The sequence below is a fragment of the Aquarana catesbeiana genome, linkage group LG03 (genome assembly GCF_042186555.1).
Source record: "Aquarana catesbeiana isolate 2022-GZ linkage group LG03, ASM4218655v1, whole genome shotgun sequence".
In the NCBI taxonomy this organism is placed as follows: Eukaryota; Metazoa; Chordata; class Amphibia; order Anura; family Ranidae; genus Aquarana; species Aquarana catesbeiana.
In genome coordinates, this window is record NC_133326.1 from 67,482,242 (window position 1) to 67,504,353 (window position 22,112).

The 22,112-nt window shown below is 44.1% G+C and overlaps 1 protein-coding gene across 1 annotated transcript in view; it reads left to right on the forward strand.

The window, feature by feature from the left end:
* Window positions 1-14,608, forward strand: part of SHC4 (SHC adaptor protein 4) — a 124,941-nt gene extending 110,333 nt beyond the window's left edge. Inside the window, exons 9-12 of the mRNA XM_073618666.1 lie at window positions 1,684-1,744; window positions 2,641-2,775; window positions 6,101-6,333; window positions 9,809-14,608. Coding sequence (XP_073474767.1) covers window positions 1,684-1,744; window positions 2,641-2,775; window positions 6,101-6,333; window positions 9,809-9,958 — 579 coding nt within the window. The 3' untranslated portion in view covers window positions 9,959-14,608. The remainder of the gene's footprint in view (window positions 1-1,683; window positions 1,745-2,640; window positions 2,776-6,100; window positions 6,334-9,808) is intronic.
* Window positions 14,609-22,112: the final 7,504 nt, after the last annotated feature.

Genomic DNA, 22,112 nt, shown 5'->3' on the forward strand with positions numbered 1-22,112 from the left:
TTATCAGATAACCCCCTAGGAGAAGAGCTCTCCGGGGGGGAACTGACATTAAAAGTTTTTTTTTACCTTAATGCAGAGAATAGAAAATATGAATAGAAGTTACACGCTATTGGGATCTGGGGGTCCTAGTAGATCACAGACTCAGCATCAGCATGCAATGCCAAGCTGCAGCAAGCAAGGTCAGCAGACTAATAACATGCTTTGAAAAGGGTATTTACTCAAAAGATATAAATCTACCACTTTACAAAACTCTCTCACATCTAGAGTATGCCATCCAGTTCTGGTCACAAGTCCTCAGGAAGGATGTGCTGGAACTGGAGAGAGTTCAGAGAAGGGCAACAAAGCTAATAAGAGGAGCTGGAGGACCTCAATGAGGAGGAACGCCTACAAACATTCATCATCATCAAATTACGCGCAATGTACCCTTGCCAGGTATGCCATTTGCTAATTGCTGGCCACATACCTTTAAAGTGGAGTTCCAGCCTGGGTGAAAAAAAATTAAAGTCAGCAGCTACAAATACTGTAGCTGCTGACTTTTAATATAAGAACACTTACCTATCCAGGGAGTTTGCGATGTCGGCACACGAAGCCGACCCATCCATCGGTTCCGGGTGCAGGCGCCGGCATCCTTACTAAGGGAAACAGGAGGTGAAGCCTTGCAGCTTTACAGCCTATTTCCTACTGCACATGCGCGAGTCGCGCTGTGCTGTTTGAATGGTCTCTGGGACCTATGTGTATGTCCCAGAAGGAGGAGGGGCCAGATATTTTGTCGATCGCCGCACAACGATTGCAGCGTTCTTACATAGAAGTGGGGGTGGATACCTGGTTTTGACAGGCATCCACTTCCCCCTCCCCCAAAAGGTGAAAAAGGTGGCAGCGGAAGGGGGGAGGGTGCGAACGAGCGGAGCTTCCACTCTTGGATGGAACTCCACTTTCAGAAATTTGTTGAAACTTTTTTTCAAACTAAATAAAAATCCTTTATGGCTCAGGTGTTGTTTTCTTGCTTTTGACATGCACTTGGAACTCACATCTAATGCAGGTCAGTAAAACGCCATTGACTTTAACAGAGCAGTACACATGACAGTTCAGAGGCTGTGTTTGCCTTGCCTTGTGCTGTGCTCAGCTTATCTTCAGACAAAGTAGGTCCTATTGTATATCTCCCAACTGTCCCTGATTTGGAACAAAGTCCCTCTGTCCCTCATTCCTCCTCATTTCTCCTCATTTGTCCCTCATTTTGGTCTGATGCATACACCTGTATATAAAATGCACTATTCATCTATCAAAAAGTGTTTCCCAGTGCTAAAACTTTCATCCAGTTTTTAAATTGTTGCATTTGTACATCTCAAAGGCCAATATAAAGGAATAGAAATGTTAAAAAAGCACTTGTGGGTTTAACTAATAATAAACGCTGTGCTCTCATGCCTAGTATGGTCAGTTTTTATTAGGAAAGCATAAAGACTGACAGGAACACAAGAGATTTCACACAAAGGAAGCAATACAAAGAGAACAGGATACTTTCTCATACAAGTACATGGTACAGCAGGCACATATCAGGACTATGAAATGTTGGTTTTACAGATTCTCTAACAAGATAACAAGAAGGCCCTTTGACGGTCATTAGCCATATGATATGAACAAATGATGTCTTCTATGTTCTCAAAACATATCTTGACTGATTTCCAGGTGGATTACAAGAAAAGTGCCAACATATATGAAAACTGCCTAGAGAACCAGAAGATTCTAGGTAAGATATATTTAATATTCTGCACATTGCATTTTTCCCTCCCTGTATGTTATTTAATTGAATCTATAGCAGCCTTTCTTGACCTTTTTTACCCTACAGGAATCAGTAGTGGCCCGTAATGCAGGGCGCCACCCCTTAAACCATGCATCCGGCCCCCTAATCCACATGCAGGGCACCAGATGCATGGAATCCAATGGGGTTTTTTTTTTTTTTAGAAGCACGTGATTAGAGCCAGAGGCTCTAATAAGCTTTAAAAAAAGGGTGGGCTCGGGGAGGAGAGCACTGCGCTCCAAGTTGTGTTACAATAGCGAATTAATATTTGCTATTTTCTTCCTGATTCTCCTGGCCAATCAGGAAGCCGGTCCTGAGACCCGTCACCCAATTGGCTGAGAGGAGAAGCGATCCTATTGGCCACTGAGGAGGAGGAGGGAGGAGATGCAGGGGAAGCCGCTGTGAAGCACCAGGAGGAGGAAACGCCGTCTGGAGGAAGCACTGCCAGCCCCCCCCCAAAAAAAATATACCACCACCCACCACTGACAGGAATCTTTAAAATTATTTTCAGGTCTCAGGATACCCCTATAAAAAACAATTTATTGGGGGTCAGTGGGAAAAATGCACCTTATATTGGTGGCTAGTGGGAAGAAATCTACTGGTGTCATGCAGCCGGCTCTGTCAAGTGGCACTGGCCCTGGAACTATGCAGGCACCATAAAATGGGATGTCAATTATCCATAGCTCAAAGAAGCCCTGGCAACCTCTGGAGGAAACCTATGGTTCCACACAACCCTGGTGAGAATGGTTGGTCTATAATTTGCCTATGTTCTGATTAAGCAATGACAAAATATAGGAATCAAATAAATACTGGAAACACACATATTCTTTTTTTTTTTTTTCCAGGCCTTTCTAATCAGGATGGAAAAGTGACAGCAGGTCGAGAAGAACTATTTGATGATCCCTCTTACATAAACACAGTGCCAAAAACACCAGGTCCAGATAAAACTCCGGTTTCTGGGAAAGCCAATATAAATTCAGGTTTGCAAATAAACATTTGTTTCGTTCTTACAAGAATATTTACTTTAGTAAGTCATGTATGCTTCAGGTTGACTATTTTTTTTCATATTGTATGAAATTTTTTATTTATTAATAGTTTCATAATGGGCAAAATAAAATAAAAAATTACATTTTTAGTTGTCTGCCAATACTGTACATAAACACAGATTTTTTTCCTTTCTTTTTTTTTTTTTTAGTCTCCCATATAACATGGCTTTATTGCCTGTCAATCCTGCCAGTACATCCGTTATTTTTGCACTTCCAGTAACAGACTGAGCTGTCCAGCAAAAGTGGCAATTACAGGATTGGAAGAAACCATAGGACATATGGGGGTGCATAGTACAGACAGTTTTTTCCATATTGCTTAAAGTAGAAGTGGGGCCAAAGCTTTTGTGGCCATACTAGTCCTATGGATCACAGGAGTGCACTTTGTTCTGCACTCCTGTGACTCGTATCCAGCTGACAGCAGGCTAAAGTCTGCTGTTGGCTGATGTCACAGCTGGTCCATTCTCAGTATGTATCCCAACAATATGGTCAGGATCCACCCAGATGCCTGAGCATCAGTTGGCTCTGCCTCTCAGCGAGCTGCTAACAGCCTTAGCCAGCCGCTTCCACCCCCTACCCAGCCCGGTGCTCCAGTGAACACTGGAGAGGCGGAACAGAGAACCGGTGACTGAAAGCACCACCTGGTGACCAAATCCATTTTAAATCAACGGAGAACATTCCCCCTGCACAGGAAATAGCTTAAAGAGGAGATCGCCCCCCCCCCCCACAAAAAAATTAAAGTCAGCAGCTACAAATACTGTAGCTGCTGACTTTTAATATTAGGACACTTACCTGTCCAGGGTTCCCGAGATGTCGACACCCCAGCCAATTTTCGGAATCGGCTCTCGGGTGCTGCCGCCGCCATTCATGGTAAGGGAACCTGGCAGTGAAGTATGCGTGAAGCACGCTGTGCTTTCTAACTGGCCCAGTGGTGGAGGAAGGAGGAGGGGGCTGAACTTCCTAGGGACAGTGCTGCGGCGCTGTCTCCGGAAGTCGGGAAGGGTACCTGTCAAAAACAGGTAACCTGTCCCCCCCCCCTCCCGAAAGGTGCCAAATGTGGCACCGGAGGGGTGGAGGAAGCAGAAAAGGTTCCACTTTTAGGTGGAACTCCGCTTTAAGAACATTTGTTTTTGGCCCCTCATTTGCACAGAACAATTGTGCATACACTGCGCAGTGCAAATGGCTACAATTTTTTTTTTTTATAAACAGGCCCCTAAAGGTTTAGTCATATTATTATGCTTTAATGTCAGCCCATGCAGGACAGCCGCAGTTTACTTCTAGGATGAGGCAAGCCTATACCTGTCACGCAGGCCTGCCTTTTTTAAACCCTTCCTCCCCGGGCCAATTTTTAGCTATCAGAGCTGTCGCACTTTGAATGACAATTGCGCAGTCATGCAGCACTGTATCCATATGACATTTTTTATCATTTTGTTCCGCTTTCTGTTGGTGGTATTTAATCACCACTGTTTTTTCTTTTTTTGCAAAATAAACAGAAAAAAAAATTGGAAAAAAACCCATGTTTTTTTTTCTTTTTCTGTTATACAATTTAGCAAATAAATTGTTCTTCATGAATTTAGGCCAAAATGTATTCTGCTATATTTCTTTGGTGAAAAATAATCCAATCCGTGTATATTATTTAGTCTGTAGGAAAGTTATAGCGTACAGAAACAATGATATACAGTATATCTGAAAATTGATCAATTCTGATGTACTGATGACCTGATCTCATTTCTTGAGGCCCAAAAATGTCAGGACAGTACAGATATCCCCCAAATTACCCTTTTTTGGAATGTAGACAGTCCAAAGTATTTAGCAAGAGGCAAGGCGAGTTTTTTGAAGTTGTCATTTTTTTGTCATAATTTTTTGAAAAATTAAGAAATTATTTATTTTTTTCACTTACTGTCTTCAGTGCAGTACAGCATCATCATATAATGGATGTGGTGTTGATCAAACACACTGACTGGTGACAGTACAAAAAAAAATAATAATATATTTTTTTTCAATTTGTTTTTATTTTTTTTTATATTTTTTTAAAACATTTTTTACGATTTTTTTTAATGCACTTTGTCCAGAGCAATATAATGAACTTCATTGCTATATGCAAGCATTTTACTAAATGAAATCCATTAATTCAGTTTGTTTTGTTGTGATTAGCTGTGATTGGCTACAGCTGATCACATGGCACAGATGGGTTGTGATTGGCCCAGTCTGTACCATGTGGTCACTGTGACTAATCACAGCTAGCAACACAATTGTATACAATGGATGGCTTGAAAAGAAGTCATCCATTGTTTACAGCTGTCATGTCACCTGCTGTGATTGGTTACAACGGTCACATGGTACCGACAACGGGCTGGTAAAGTGATAAGTCAGCAGCTGTGTCTGCGGATGCAGCCGGTGCAGTGGCATGATCTGGGAGGACATCATATGACATCCACCCAGATCGATGAGAGGCCGGCGTTGATGTCATTCCCCCATAGGCCAGATGGGAAACGGTTAAAGTCTCTTGTACATTGCCTGACGCTGTAGAACTCAAGGCAATTTTTTCCCATTCTGGATAGAGTAAGGGAAGGTTAAAACCCCTTTCAGTTTTTTTTTTTTTTGCCATCTTTGTCCCATTGGGGAGATTTCCCTTGACTTCATGTCCCATTGTATCAAAACTCCTGAGGAAGCTCAAATGAGCGAAACATGTTGAGTGGTATCTTTTGAGTGGTATCTTTTGCTCCAATGATCCAATGTGTTTTTCTATAACACTTGGTGTGGATATTGATATTTTTATCTTGTTATGTTGTTTGTATTAATTGCTAAATAAAAACCTTTTTCATGGATACTTCTAGAATGTCTATTTACCCTTTACTATAAACACCTTAAAAGTCCCGAGGTTTGTTTACGCCAATTTCCTCCTCCTTGTCTTTAACTATATGGCATGTGGTGTTTAGTTTGATGTTTCTGCCCTTATCGCTGTTCTTGTAATGTCTTCATTAGAAGTTTTCCCTTCTGTTCTTTTTCTGGGGACAACCAAATATTTGTGATTTTTCTTTCACTATCAATTGCAGTGATAACAGTAAATGGGACAAATAGAGAGGGTGAGCCTTCATAATGAGGACACAGACAGCAATAACAACCTGACGACAAGGATTCTAATCCCTCTCCACTCTATCCAAAACCGAAAAAGTTTTGCCTCTAGCTATACTTTAATATGAATATTTTAGGTGATAATTTCCTTCATTCTTCCTTTTTTTTGTTTTTTTTTTTATCAAAGTGATTGAAGATCTCGGGTCCCCTTGTGAAAGTGGAAAGCCACCTGTCAGCAACTCCATACAGAGAGAAGAGTGGTTTCATGGCAGAATGAATCGGAAGGTAGCAGAGAACCTTCTCCTTCATGATGGAGATTTTCTGGTTCGAGAGAGTACTACTTCCATTGGTCAATATGTACTAAGTGGCTTACATGACGGACACCCGAAACATCTGTTACTGGTGGACCCAGAGGGAAAGGTATACACTTCTGTTTTCTTCAGAAGCAGATACAAATACAGGTGTATACTGAAATGCTGTAATAAAGATAGATGGAGACATACAACCTTACCCTCTCTGCGCGACGGCACGCAAACATGCGGCTTCTTAGCCAATGGTCCTTGGCACCAATCGGCCCCATATTTGCCTGCAATATTGCAAAACAAGCCTTGCCAAGAGCGCGCGCCCTGCGTGCTCCCGACACAGTTACCGGCGACTAATGGAAAGCTTACCAGCTTTCCAATCAAATCATGTGATTGGCTGTCACTGCGGTCACATAATCATAAACCTTGCCCCACCTCCTGCCATCTGAAACTCCTTAAAGGGATGGGAGGCGCGGGGCCAAGGCGTTTAAGAGGGTTTCTGCCCCCCCCCACACACACACACACAAAATAATCTAAAGTCAGCAGCTACAGTATTTATAAAAGGAGACTTACCTGTCCAGGGATCCAGCGCTGTCCTCACCAGTTTCAGTTTTTCCCTTGGGAAGCCAGCTACAATTCCTTGCAGCTTTACAGTCGGCTCCCAACTGCACATGCACAAACCGTGTGCTGCGCCCTGTGAATTGCCCGCAGCCCCCTGGGACCTATGGCTTATCCCAAGATGCTGTGGGCTGGGGGGTGAACCTTCGCTCACCTAGGCAAAACCAGGTACCTGCTCCCCAAAAAAAAAAAAAAAAGTGCCCAGAGGTTGAGGAGGAGGCAGGAGGAGACAGAAGAGCGCAACTTCCCTTTAGGGGTAAAGTTCCCCTTTAAATTTGGGTGCAGCCACAGTGAACAAGTTCCTTAACACATAAGGGTGAACTGCACTTAAAATGAAACCTTATAGAGACTCTGTCACCAACTTAAAAAATGGCAGCTAAAAGTCCAGAAAAATCAAAAATTTTAAATACTTTGTGTTTTTCCTTTCCCCCATTATTTTTTAATTCATGTACAAGGTGCCTTTGAATATGCTGGAAAATATGACTACTCCAGGAATAGTCAGTTCCCTAGCACAGCCCCCTCACTTCTTACACTTCATAGCCCTCCCCTCTTCTGAAAGGGCTAACTACTCTCTGTACTGGGAATAGTGGAGAGTGTCACTTGCAGGCAGAGCCATGCATAGCTGCACCAAATAATCTGTCTACATCAGGATTTCAGAAAGGCAGCAAGGCGTGTTCTAGCATTACCAGCAATGGAAGTCAGTTCTTTCAAACACATAGTATTAGGATCACATATTGGTGGTGATACTTAAAGTGATTGTAGGGGTTTTTTTTTTAAAATAACAAACATATCATACTTACCTCCACTGTGCAACTCGTTTCGCACAGAGTGGCCCCGAACCTCCTCTTCTGGGCTCCTCCCCACATCGGATAGCCCCATAAGAGAAGCATTCTCCTGGGGGGGGTTACCTTGCGGGCACGCTCCCGAGTCCATCATTCGCGTCCATAGCCTCTGAATGTATGACTCAGCCCCGCCCCCCCCGCATCATTGGATTTGATTGACAGCAGCGGAAGCCAATGGTTGCGCTGCTATCAATCTATCCAATCAGGACACGAGACACCGACCGGACCTGGTGTGCTTGTTCCCGTCACTCAAATTTCGGGGCTCAGGTCAGTATAAGGGGGGCTCGGGGGCACTGCTGCATTAAATTTTTTTTTAACCTTAATGCATAGAATGCATTAAGGTGAAAACAGCGCGGGTTTACAACCCCTTTAAGGTAATTTGCATGAACAGACTGACACCTGCCTATAAAGGTATATTGATAATTGCATAACTCCCGAGAACCAAATGACTGCGGTCATCAGGGCTGAGGGCTATTGAGAGGAGTACTGAGGCAGGAAGCTATGTACCAGTGATGGCCTGGCCATACAGAGCACTGCGCCCTGAGTCCTCCTAGTTGTGTGACAATAGTGAATTAATATTCGCTATTGTCTTCCTGATTCTCCTCCCAGCCAATCAGGAAGCCTGAGACCTGACCTGGCCAATTGTGTCTCAGTCAGGACACACTTCCTGTTCAGGAGAAGCAACGGCCTGGCCCTTCCTTCCCCCTGCCTCCTAAGGTCAGTCCATCCAACGCCTGAAGGGGTTGTGCTTAGGGCGCCCGGTTTAAGTGTAGGAGTGTGTCTATTGGAATGTTTGACCATTCTTCCAGAAGCGCATTCGTGAGGTCAGGCACTGATGTTGGACGAGAAGGCCTGGCTCGCAGTCTCCGCTCTAATTCATCCCAAAGGTGTTCTGTTGGGTTGAGGTCAGGACTCTGTGCAGGTCAGTCAAGTTCCTCCACCCCAAACTCTCGCATCCATGTCTTTATGGACCTTGCTTTGTGCACTGGTGTGCAGTCATGTTGAAACAGGAAGAGGCCATCCCCAAACTGTTCCCACAAAGTTAAGAGCATGAAATTGTCCAAAATGTCTTGGTATGCTGACAGCTTAAGAGTTCCCCTCCCTGAAAACTAAGGGGCCAAGCCCAACCCCTGAAAAACAACCCCAAACCATAATCCCCCCTAAAACACCTTTGGATGAATTAGAGCGGAGACTGCGAGCCAGGCCTTCTTGTCCACATCAGTGCCTGACCTCACAAACTGTGCTTCTGGAAGAATGGTCAAACATTCCCATAGACACAGTCCTAAACCTTGTGGACAGCCTTCCCAGAAGAGTTGAAGCTGTTATAGCTGCAAAGGGTGGGACAAGTCAATATTGAACCCTATGGACTAAGACTGGGATGCCATAAAGGTTCATGTGTGTGTAAAGCAGGCATCTCAATACTTTTGGTTTTATATATATATATATATATATATACACACACAGATACACATACTGTGTATGTGACACATACATACCTCCCAACTTTTTGAGATGGGTATGAGGGACATCTACTAGCAAAAGTATGTAGACATAGGACACACCCCCTTAAAGGAGAATTAACCCCAAAAATAGATTAGTTAAACCCACAAGTGCTTTTTTTTAACCACTACTATTCCTTTATATTGGCTTTTGACATTTACAAATGCTGCAGTTTAAAAATTAGATGAAAGGTTTAGCACTGGGAAACATTTTTTGAAAGATAAAAAGTGCATTTTATATACAACTATATAGATCAGACCAAAATGAGGGACAAGTGAGGCGGAAAGAGGGATATTGCTAAAAATCAGGGACAGTCCCTCGAAATCAGGGACAGTTGGGAGCTATGCACATATCTGCTGAGCTACAACAAAACTTGTATTCATTTTATAGAACTATCTCATGTGCCATCTAGTGGCCAAAATGCAGTACTTGGTTCTGAGTACCTCAATCTAGAAAAAAGATGAATTGTGTCCACTAGATGGCGTTTTGATAATTTCAGATGGTTCTGTAACATAGAATACAGCAAGTTTCGTTGTAGCTGAGCGGATGTGTGTCGCATTCGTTCAGCGAACTGTTTGTACATTGACCCCATAGACTGAAGCAATTTTTTTTTTGTTTTTTTTTTTTCCCTAGGTGAGGACTAAAGATCATGTTTTTGAAAATGTGAGTCACCTAATTAAGCACCACGTTGAGAATGAATTACCTATTATATCATCTGGAAGTGAACTTTGTCTGCGGGAGCCAGTGAAAAGGCAGGAAAAAAAGAAATCCCAATTAGAATGAAAAAGATATTTGACCGCATGCGTAAGATATGCCCAAGAAAGTGAACTTCTGGGACAATGTGTCATTTTTGTGTATACACTGCTTGCTGGACCTGTATAAATTACAGACATACATAATAAATAAATGATTAAGGCTACAAAGGTTTTTCCTTTTATATGTAAATGTAATTTTCCATTCTGGAAGTCTCTCAAAGAACTTTTGCCATACAAGCTGTCGCTATTCAATAGAAAAATATACATGCAAATACTTGAAAGCACAACCCTCACTAATTGTACATTAGAGTCAGCCAGAGTGAATGCTACGTGCCTTGGAATGACATTTCCTAGCAGGGTCTATGTTTTATGTCTGTGTAAGGACTGTCACTTCCCTTGTCAGTATTCTGTACCGGCCTATTAATGGGCCATACAAAAAGTCAATGTTATGTAATGGAAAATATTAGAAGCAGGTGTACGACATTTAGGATGTACATACGTTTTTACAGCCTGTAAAGTTCATCTTAAAATGTACTGCAAATATATATATTTTATTAACAGTAGTATTTTTCTTTGATAATGAATAGAGACATATATGTGCCATTGTAATATATTATAGAGATGTTTTATTTTAAAGAATCGAATATCATTTGTGCTCATTAATCATGTGCCATATAAGCATCAGCCATATTCCTGGAACATTCATATGTCATATGGGACCAGGTTGGTTCTGTCTATATTGTTTTTCTTTTAATTATTACTTCTATCCCAAGCAATATAGTTGCCCTTTTATGTTGGGTGTACATGTGATGATACAATCAATTCATGTAATCATTGTTTTTATATAAAGAATAGCATCTTTCAGAAATTGTTTGCTCTGATTCTGGATACACATGTTACAGTCATTTATAATTATGTGTACGGCCAGATTTAGATGTTACAAAATATAGATTTACCCTCAAATCCTGTACTGTGTGACTAGGTGTCACCTGGACAGGAAGTGAAGTATATGTATAAATATAAATGTATATATTAAATAGTCTAGATCAGAGGTGCTCAACCTTTTGAAGAGCGAATGCCGCTTAAAGCGGCCTGCCACTCGCTTATTTGCTCCCTTCCCACATTTGGCACCTTCCGGGCGGAGGGGGGGAATGAGTACCTGTTTTTGACAGGTCCTGCCCCCACTTCTGAGAGATGCCGCCACAGCACCGTCCTCCTTCTTCCTCCGCCGCCGGGCCAATTAGAAAGTGTAGCGCACTTCACACATGCGCAGTAGGGAATCGTCTGTAAAGCCAGAAGGCTTAACTGCCGTTCTCCCTTAGCAGAGATGGCGGCGGCAGCAGCACCCAACAACCTATCTGAAGATGGGCTGGGGTGCCGACATTGCGGGGTCCCTGGACAGGTAAGTGTCTAGAGATTAAAGTGGAGGGCCACCCTGAAAAAAAAAATGTCACCAAAAAAATTTAAAAAAAACATTTGATAAAAATTTTTTTTTTTAAACTTACCTGAACCCTTGTTGCTAGGCAGTCTTCCTAATCTGCCTCTTCCTATTTCGCGGCGTGTTCTGCTCCTAGCTGAGCGGCCCCGTTGCCTTCTGAGAACTGTGTGTGTTCCCAGAAAACCACGGGGCCATTCACAGATCGGCACAAGGCTCCACTGCCTGTTTCCCTTACTTAGGATGGCGGTGCCGGGACCCGAGAGCCGAGGGATGGGTCAGCCTCGGGTGGCCGACATCGCGGGCACCCAGGACAGGTAAGTACTTATTTAAAGTCAGCAGCTACAGTGTTTGTAGCTGCTGACGTTTAAATTTTTTTTTTCAGGAACGGAATCCCGCTTTAAAAGTCAGCAGCTACAGTATATGTAGCTGCTGACTTTTATTTTTTTGTTCCCCAGGCTGGAACACCTCTTTAAGTAATTTGCTTTCACAGTGTTACGCTGCAATTTACCCGTCCCGTGGGTGCAGCGCGGTTCATCTGCGGGTTAGCTGCGCTTTGCCATAGACTTTTATATCTTGCAGGTGTGGTGCACTTTCTGAAACGCACCAAAACTCCTGCATTCACCAGGATGTAATAGAAGTCTATGGCTCAGTGTGGCTAACCTGCAGGAAAGCCGCAGGTGCACTGCGCTCCGCCTGTGGATCAGTGAGAAAGCAGTCTAATAACCCCCTTCTTTTTTTTTTTAAATGCTCATATAGGCGCATTGCAAAACTATGATGTTTAATATAATGTGCCCATTGCTTAACTGTGATGTTTAATACCTTTTTATCTTTCAGTTTCTGCTGGCATTGCTGGCTGTTAGAAAGGGTTCTGTCCCTGGCAGAGGGTTACCAAATGCACTTCGCCTGGGACAGGAGCCGGTGCTTTACAGGAAGCATCAGCTTATGCAGATCCTACTCCCTCCGCAGCCGCTTGCTTCCTTAGGTGCCAGCTCCATCCCCTCTGATGCTCTGGGTGGGAGGGTCAGCAGGCCGGGATCTGGGCATACTGACCCGTCATCCCAGTGCAGGAGGTCACGGGCCACATGAGAGGGCTCCATGGTCCACATGTGGCCCGTGGGCCGCCGGTTGAGCACTACTGGTCTAGACAGTATATACTGTGTGTGTGTGTGTGTGTGTATATATACTGTATATGTATATATATACTTTTTTTTTTTTTTTACTGGAAATGCCACATGGACTAGATTGAAGTAGATTGTTTTATATAATGAGAACTATTACAAGGAAACTGCATGATTTTCAAGGATCCAAATTTACTGTTTAGTTTTAAAAAGGAACATAGTTATCAGTGGCAAAGCTTTTTAGGTATCTAAATGTAAACTATTAGAAATGCTGTCTTTGTATCTGGAGTTGGGGGAGCACCTAATATGCAAGTTAGCTTATCCCTCTTAAACCAACCACTAATTTAAAGCAGAACTGTAAACTACAGTGCCTTGAAAAAGTATTCATACCCCTTGAAATTTTTCACATTTTGTCAAGTTACAACCCAAAACATAAATGTATTTTATTGGGATTTCATGTGATAGACCAACACAAAGTGGCCCATAATTGTGAAGTGGAAGGAAAAGTTTAAATGTTTTTCAAAATCTTTTACAAATAAATATGAGAAAAGTGTGACATGCATTTGTATTCAGCCTCCTGTACTCTTATACCCCTAACTTAAATATAGTGGAACCAATTTCCTTCAGAAGTCACCTAATTAGTAAATATAGTCTACCTATATGTAATTTAATCTCAGTATAAATACAGCTGTTCTGTGAAGCTCTCAGAGGTTTGTTAGAGAACCTTAGTGAACAAACAGCATCATGAAGGCCAAGGAACACACCAGACAAGTTGGGAATAAAGGTGTGGAAAAGTTTAAAGCAGGGTTAGGTTATAAAAAAATATCCCAAGCTTTGAACATCTCATGGCGCACTGTTCAATCCATCATCCTAAAATGGAAAGAGTATGGCACAACTACAAACCTACCAAGACATGGCCGTCCACCTAAACTGAAAGGCCGGGCAAGGAGAGCATTAATCAGAGAAGCAGCCAAGAGGCCCATGGTAACTCTGGAGGAGCTGCAGACTATTGCAAGTACACGACAACTATTAGTCGTGTACTCCACAAATCTGGCCTTTATGGAAGAGTGTCAGGAAGAAAGCCATTGTTGAAAGAAAGCTATAAGAAGTTCTGTTTGCAGTTTGCGAGAAGCCATGTGGGGGACACAGCAAACGTGGAAGAAGGTACTCTGGTCAGATGAGACCAAAATTGAACTTTTTGGCCTAAAAGCAAAAAACTAACACTGCACATCATCCTGAACACACCGTCCCCATCGTGAAACACGGTGGGGATGCTTTTCTTCAGCAGGGACAGGGAAGCTGGTCAGAGGTGATGGGAAGATGGATGGAGCCAAATACTGGGCAATCTTAGAAGAAAACCTGTTAGAGTCTGCAAAAGACTTGAGACTGGGGTGAAGGCTCACCTCCCAGCGGGACAATGACCCTAAACATACAGCCAGAGATACAATGGAATAATTTAGATCAAAGCATATTTATGTGTTAGCATGGCCTAGTCAAAGTCCAGACCTAAATCCTATTGAGAATCTATGGCAAGTTTTGAAATTTCTGTTCCCGGACAATCTCCATCCAATCTGACAGAGCTTAAAGGAGAAGTACAACCAAAGCTCGTTTGGCTGTACTTCTCCTGGGGTTCACAGGAGTACAGTTTGTTTTGCACTCCTGTGAACCGTTTTCAGCAGAAAGCGGGAGGTCCGCTCTCTGCTGACGACATAGAGTTGGTCCAGGCTCAGCGTCATCATGACCATAGAGTGGGGATCTGCCCAGATCCCTGGACCATCACACGGCTCAGCCTCTCAGCGTCCCTCCACAGCTTAGCGCTACCAGTGAGCGCGGATGGGGGGGCAGAGCAGAGAGCCGCTAATTGACAGCATCTCTCTGCTCACAAAGCCGTGAGAACCAAGTGATCAGCGGTGTTCAATCGCTTGATTCTCAGTGTTAGATGCACCTGGGATAGATGCAGCATCGGATCAATGCTGCATCCACCTAGGTATGTGGTTGCAATTGCAGCGAAAGGTGGTTCTACAAAGTATTGACACTTTTCAGATATTTATTTGTAAAAAAATTTGAAAAACATTTATCATTTTCCTTCCACTTCACAATTATGTGCCACTTTGTGTTGGTCTATCACATAAAATCCCAATAAAATACATTTACGTTTTTGGTTGTAACATGACAAAATGTGAAAAATTTCAAGTGGTATGAATACTTTTTCAAGGCACTGTAATGCACGGTTTTGGTGAAGGCACTTCATGTTAGTGTTTCTGATTGTTGTTTGAATTAGCAGGTTCGGCAGTAGGTTTCGTAACTGAAACTGTGACTTTATGATGAATCACAGCCGGCTCTCCACTGAATATGCATGAGATCTCTGGGTGCAGTGAGACTGATCTTGCAGCCTTCTGGTCCAGTCCCAGGAGGCTGTGGGCAGGAAGGATGGTGGGACAAGTGACATAATCCTCGCCTAGGTGAGAATTAAGGAAGTGGGAGCGAGTACCAACAAAAAAACAGGACCCCCCCTCAAAAAAAACAATTGCAACAGGCTGGGGGACTGGAGAGAATTAGTGGTACTTCATTTTTTATTGATGTTCTGCTTTAAATAAATGTTTATATCTATTATAAACCCATCTGAAAAAATGTGCAATGTTCTGAAAAGCCTTTGAATTGGTGTTCAGTAATTATGAACAAGATGCATGTGTGTGACAATGTATTTTCTTGCGGACACTATAAGGGCATTTTTAAGAGTACTTTATGTAGCCTAGTATGTTTCTTATATATAGATTTAAAAAAAAGAATTAAAAAATATGCGTGTATTCACCTTTCATTTAAATGCCATTATTTTCAATAAACACAACATTTTATAAATACTGTTGTCAATGTTTTTTGTAGTTGCTGCCTGTTCTGAAAACTGAGAAGAATACATGTGCATGAAAATAAAGGAATACATGAATAGGTTAATACTGATTTAGCATTTGATAAAGTATATATATAAAACCTCACCTGAGCCTTTTTATTTATCAATGCGGTTGACCTTACGAGGAAAGCAGACTATTTTTTCAGAAGATATTTTACTGCGCATGTATGGGAGTTATGTCTCCCTACACCAGCCAACAAGACGGCCAAAGACCAGCACCCAGAAGAACCCGGGAAGAAGATGCTCATGGACGTAGAATCAATGGAGAGGAAGGCCGTAGTGCAGAATTTAGTTTCACTTTAAATTACAGTGACTGGTTTGCCTGCAACAAATGTTTGGTAAATCTCCCATTGCTTTTTAAATATGCCCCCAGCATGCTGCATATAAGTGCAAGCCAATGAACATATTCTGTGCAAAAGGAGTCACCTCCCTGAATCAATTTTGCTCTCTGAAGCTATCTTAGGCTGCACTACTGGCTCATTACTGTGAGGTGCAGGGGCAAGGAGGGTGCGAGCCAGAACCTAGCACCACATTTCATGGTTTCCATTTGCATTAGGCAGCCTTCATGTTTTAGGGCTGCTGGAGCTATATTAAAATGTGTAAATCTGGGAACTTTAGATTCCCTCTAGAGTCCACCTAGCTGTCAGGGCTGGCTCAGCTCTTCCTTCTCTGAGCTGGCCACTCAGCTGTCGGCTAATTGCCAGCTCTCATCTCTCTCCACAGTTAAACAGCTGTTGTGGATCTGCTCGTCAGTCCCACCTACTTAAAGATCTCTAGCTCATTTCATTCCTGCCTTCGCCTTGGTCACATCACAAGAAACCATCTCCTGCATTCCTGTTTAAAGACTGGCTTTGCTGACATCCCTTCTGGTTCCTTATCTTGCTTTCTGTTCCTCTTCTTGGATCCCTGACTTCTCGCCTGGCTGATTACATGATCTGGTTACTGAACTCTGGCTTGGCTGATTACCCGATCTGGTTATTGAACTCTGGCTTGGCTGACTACCTGATCCAGTTACTGGACTCTGGCTATGCTTTGACTATGCTTAGTCTATATGCCATTTTATTTTTATTAATAAACAAGTGTGATTTTACTGTACCTCTATCTCGGTCTGGTTCATGGTTTCTGACAGTAGGCGAAAGCCATGATTTCAGAAGATACAGTCAATCCACTTGTTGGTAATATTTTTTCCAGATTGGATGAGCAAGATCACCGCATGGATCAGTTTGGCATGGTGTTACAAACGCACCTAAGTCTCACCTGGAACCCCCCACTGTGGCTGCTCTGGTACAACCTGAGTTGCAGGCTGTCCCTGCTGCTGCGCCAGTCTCTGTGCAGACACCCGCCTTGAGTATTACCTTTATAAGAGGTATGTCTGGTTCCGCCCCGCTTCCTCAGCGATTTGGGGGTGATCCAGTTCAATGCAGAGGGTTTCTCAACCAAGTTGAGATATACTTTGAGATGCAGGCGCTTCCCACCGACAGAAGCAAAGTAGGGTTCGTGATATCTTTGCTTTCTGAGAGAGCCTTGGCCTGGGCTAACCCTCTATGGGAGACGCAAAAACCTGTTGTCTTGAGTTACCCTGAGTTTGTGGCCTCCTTTAAAAGGGTATTTAATGTTCCCGCATGCTCTGCTTCTGCTGCTAAGTGCCTCATGTCCATCAAGCACAGTACAAGAACTGTTGCCGACTATGCCATTGAGTTCCGTACTCTGGCAGCAGAGGTCGCTTGGAACAATGAGGCCCTCGTGGCTGCTTTTTCTCATGGTCTCTCGGATTCCATCAAGGATGAGATAGCATCCTTGATGGAATATACCCACTGAGCTAGAGAGCTTGATCTCGTTTGCCATCCTCATTGACTCCAGACTCAGAGAAAGACTTTTTTTTAAGGATCGCTTGCGGATGCCTCCTGTACGTTTGCCTCCGAGCTTTGCAGTCCTACCCGTGCCTCCCTCACCTCTCATGCCTCCTGGTACCGAGTCGGTCAGTGAAGATGAACCCATGCACTTGGGCTTCACGCGTTTCTCTGCGGATGAGAGAGCCTTTAGGAGGAGGGAGAGATTGTGCCTTTATTGTGGCCAGGCAGGTCACTTTTTGAAGTCTTGTCCTACCCATCCTGGGAACACCCGAACCTTGAGGTCATGGACAGACCTTAGGTGGAGTGCCATCCCCAGTTATCCAGAAGGATAAGCCCCTGGTTTTGGTCACCCTTTCTTGGGCTAAGTCATCTATCACGATACAGGCTCTAATCGACTCTGGGGCTGCAGGCCTGTTCATTGATGCTGCCTTTGTATCAAAGCACTCGATTTCACTGCAGCTGCCTGACACTCCACTTGCCATTGAGGCTCTTGACGGGGGAGACCTCTACAGTCTGTCCATGTGACTCATGAGACGGTTCCGTTGTCCATGGCCGTAGGGGCTCTTCACAATGAGATAATCCAATTCCAAGTGATTTCCTCTCCTAAGTTTCCACTGGTTAATGGTTGTCCTTGGTTACAGAGGCACAACCCCTCTTTTGATTGGCTCCATGCTGAGGTTCTCTCCTGGTCACCACAAAGCAGTGAAACATGCTTTTAGAAGATAGCCAAGGTCCTGTGTACCTCTTCACTCTCCTCCCTACCAGAGGAGTACCGTGAATTTAGCAATGTCTTTGACAAAGGTCAAGCCGATAGTTTGCCTCCACACCGGCCGTATGATTGCGCAATTGACCTTCAACCTGGTGCCACTCCCCCTCGTGGCCGGGTTTACCTTTTGTTGGTCTTGGAGGATAAAGCCATGGAGGAGTATGTTGCAGACTCACTTTCTTGGGGTTTCATCCGCAAATCCTCATCTGCTCGTGCTGGTTTCTTCTTTGTGAAGAAGAGGAGCGGTGAACTAAAACCTTGAATTGATTATAGGTGTCTCAATCGTTTCAAGATTAGGAATGCCTATCCGATTCCATTGATTACAGAGTTATTTGACCTCCTTAAGGGAGCAACGATTTTCGATAAGCTTGATCTGAGAGGGGATTACAATCTTGTGAGGATTAAGGAGGGCGACGAGTGGAAAACTGCGTTTAATACCAGAACAAGCCATTATGAGTATCTTGTAATGCCTTTTGGCCTTTGTAATGCCCGTCAGTTTTCCAGGAATTTATTAACGATGTCCTCAGATTTGTTGCAGTTATGTGTGGTGGTTTATCTCGATGATATCCTCATATTTTCCAAGTCCCTCGAGAGCCACCACACAGATGTTTGTCGTGTGCTTCAGAAATTAAGAGAGAACAATCTCTATTGTAAACTGGAGTAGTGTGAGTTCCATCAGGAACAGGTTAAATTCCTGGGCTATGTCATTTCCACTGCTGGTTTTTTGATGGACCCAGAGAAACTTTCAGCAGTCCTACAGTGGCCTCGACCCATGGGGTTACGTCCTCTGCAGCGTTTCCTGGGTTTTGCCAACTATTATCGGAAGTTTATTCGGAACTTCTCGTCTCTGGTCAAGCCCCTGACTGATATGACCAGAAAGAATGGTAACCCACAGAGTTGGTCTCCGGAGTCCATTAAGGCCTTTGAAAGTCTTAAGGCTGCCTTTGTTTCTGCTCCTGTGTTGGCACATCCTGATCCTATGTTACCTTTTATCCTTGAGGTTGATGCTTCTGAGACTGGTGTTGGTGCCCTTCTGTCTCAACGTCCTACCTCTGAGAGTGCTATGCATCTGCATCCTTGTGGCTACTTCTCCAAGAAATTGTCACCTGCCAAGTGCAATTACGAGATTGGTGGCAGAGAGCTGTTGGCAATCATTTTAGCCCTGAAAGAATGGAGACATCTCCTCGAAGGTATCACTGGTTCTCATTCTTACTGACTATAGGAATCTCACATTCTTGTCTGAGGCTAAACACCTCTCTCCCAGAAGGGTGCGATGGGCTCTTTTCTTGTAAAGTTTCAATTACATTGTCTCATTCTTAGCCGGTACTAAGAATGTAAGGGCTGACACCTTGTCACAACAATTTTCCTCCACCTCCAGGTTGGAGTCGCTTCCGGTTCCTATGATTCCTCCTGATCGTATTCTGGCTACGGTTCGCACCAGTCTTACTTCTCCTTTGGGTGACAAAATTCTTACTGCTCAGGTCGATGCTCCTCCTGAGAAACCTTTTGACCGCTGCTTTGTCCCAGAATGTCTCCGTACTGCCGTGCTCCAGACTTACCATTCTCCCAAGGCAGCTGGCCACCCTTGTAAGAATCAACTCGTTTGGGCCATTTCCCAACAATTCTGGTGGCCTAGTCTACGTACTGATGTAACTGCCTTCGTAGCTGCCTGTTCCGTGTGTGCTCAGAGTAAGACACGACACCTTCCAGTGGGCCTCCTACAACCCATACCCAATGGAGAGAGGCCCTGGACCCACCTGTCTATGGATTTCATTGTGGAGTTGCCCAACACCCAAGGCAACACAATAGAGTCCTCGGAGCTCTGAAGGTGACACCCTTCGCTATACCATCATACCTGTCAGTGGAGGCTGCTGAGAGGTCATGCGATATAGCGGGGGTAGACCTAAAAGGTAATAAGGAGCATAATTGCGACCCTTTTGTGTGGCTTTCAGGTTCTCTTGCCAATGGGCTGAGTGTTGGGAGGTTAAATGCCTTGCCAAGCATGTGGTACCCAAATGGCTGGTGGTGGATGCACTTTAATCAATGGAAAGTGCTGTATGGTGCACTTTAACTTGAGTACTCACTACACAGACACACTCCACTGGCACACTACAATATACTGCAGTAAAACTGCACAGACAAACTTCAATATACTGCAGTAAAACTGCACTGACGCACTTCAATATGCTGCAGTAAAAGTGCACTAACTCAATTCAATATATTGCAGTAAAACTGTACTAACACACTTCAATATACTGCAGTAAAACTGCACTAACACACTCCAATACACTGCAATAAAACTGCACGAACGCACTTTAATATACTGCAATAAAAGTGCATTAAGGCCCTTTAATATACTGCAGTAAAAGTGTACTAACGCAGTTTAATATACTGCAGTAAACGTGCACTATCGCAGTTCAATATATTACAGTAAAACTACACTAACGCACTTCAATATACTGCTATAAAAGTGCACTAAGGCACTTCAATATACTGCAGTAAAACTGCACTAACGCACTTCAGTATACTGCCGTAAAACTGCACTATCGCAATTCATTATACTGCAGTAAAACTGCACTAACGCAGCTATATACTGCAGTAAAGGTGCACTAACGTAGTTCAATATACTGCAGTAAACGTGCACTAATGCGCCTCAATATACTGCAGTAAACGTGCACTAATTCAAGTTCAATATACTGCAGTAAACGTGCACTAATGCATCTCAATGTACTGCAGTAAATGTGCACTAATGCACCTCAATGTACTGTAGTAATCCTGCCCTGAAACAATAAATTGACACTAAAAGTAAAAATGAATGGGGGGCGTGGCCTGACACAGCATGGAGTAGGACGTGTGGACACAGAGCTCCGTCCATTACTCCTGTTCTTAATTAATCCTGGACTTTCTGCACTAAAAATCCGGCTGGATTGTGTCCTTGGGACACCTAGAACAGAACCATCTGGTCCCTGTGGAGGAGGAACGCGTGACGACCCGAACGGAGCGGCGATCTCCCGCTCGGCGGCACAATAAATTTAGACCGCGGCTTCGGCCTACCACCGGAGGTCGCGGCCATCTTGGTCCTCCTCATCTGCGGCCCTGCCTGAAGCCTGCTTCACTATACAGGTACCCAGCTGCTGGATAACCCCCTGGGAGAGCTGGACTGCACTCATCCCCTTGATTACTGGCCTATTTAACCATCAGAGGCCCAGGGAGACTGACGTCCATAACCGGCCTAGATTGCGGCCTAGGCCTATATGCTGTGACCGGTGGCCATTTTGGCACACCTTCCTCCTCTGCCTGTACTGCAAACACAGTCTGAGGTCCTGTTATTCCCCTCTAAACAGTACCTACTCGGCCCCCTGTATCTTACAGGGCATAACTCCAGTCTGCCAATATCTCTGAGAGAGGAGGGGTAACACCTCACACATTGACACAGCAAGATTAGCTCCTGTCCCCATCTCCCCAGATACCCCAACATCTGGACATCATGTCGCCATCGAAATCTCAGAAAGCCGCCACATCTAAGTTGGATCAGTTCCGCCGACAGGACAGGGAGGACCAGGCGGAAAATGGCGGCGACGCTGCACATGGCGAGGAGCGCACAGCGGGAGACACAGAAAAGCTGCTGGAAGCAATAACCCTCTGCAGAACATCACTTGCCTCACAGATAGAAGAAGTCAAGGTAGACATATCCTTGATCAGACAAGACTTCCACAAACTCCGGGACCGAGTTAAAGAAACTGAAACCCGCATCAGTGACATGGAGGACACCATTCCCCCAATGAGAACGGAGGTGCACCACATGAAGCAGCAAATCCAACAACTATTCTCCAAGCAAGAAGACCTTGAGAACAGAAGCAGGAGATGTAACCTCCGCCTCATTGGACTGCCAGAGGGGGCTGAAGGTAAGGACCCCACACTTTTCCTGGAGCAATTGCTCATCAAGACTTATGGTAGAGAGGCCTTCTCCCCCATGCTGGCAGTTGAAAGAGCTCACCGCATGCCCGCCAGACCGCCACCACAGGGAGCCCCACCACGTACTTTTATAGCCAAAATGCTCAACTACAGAGATAGAGACGCTGCCCTGCGACTTGCAAGG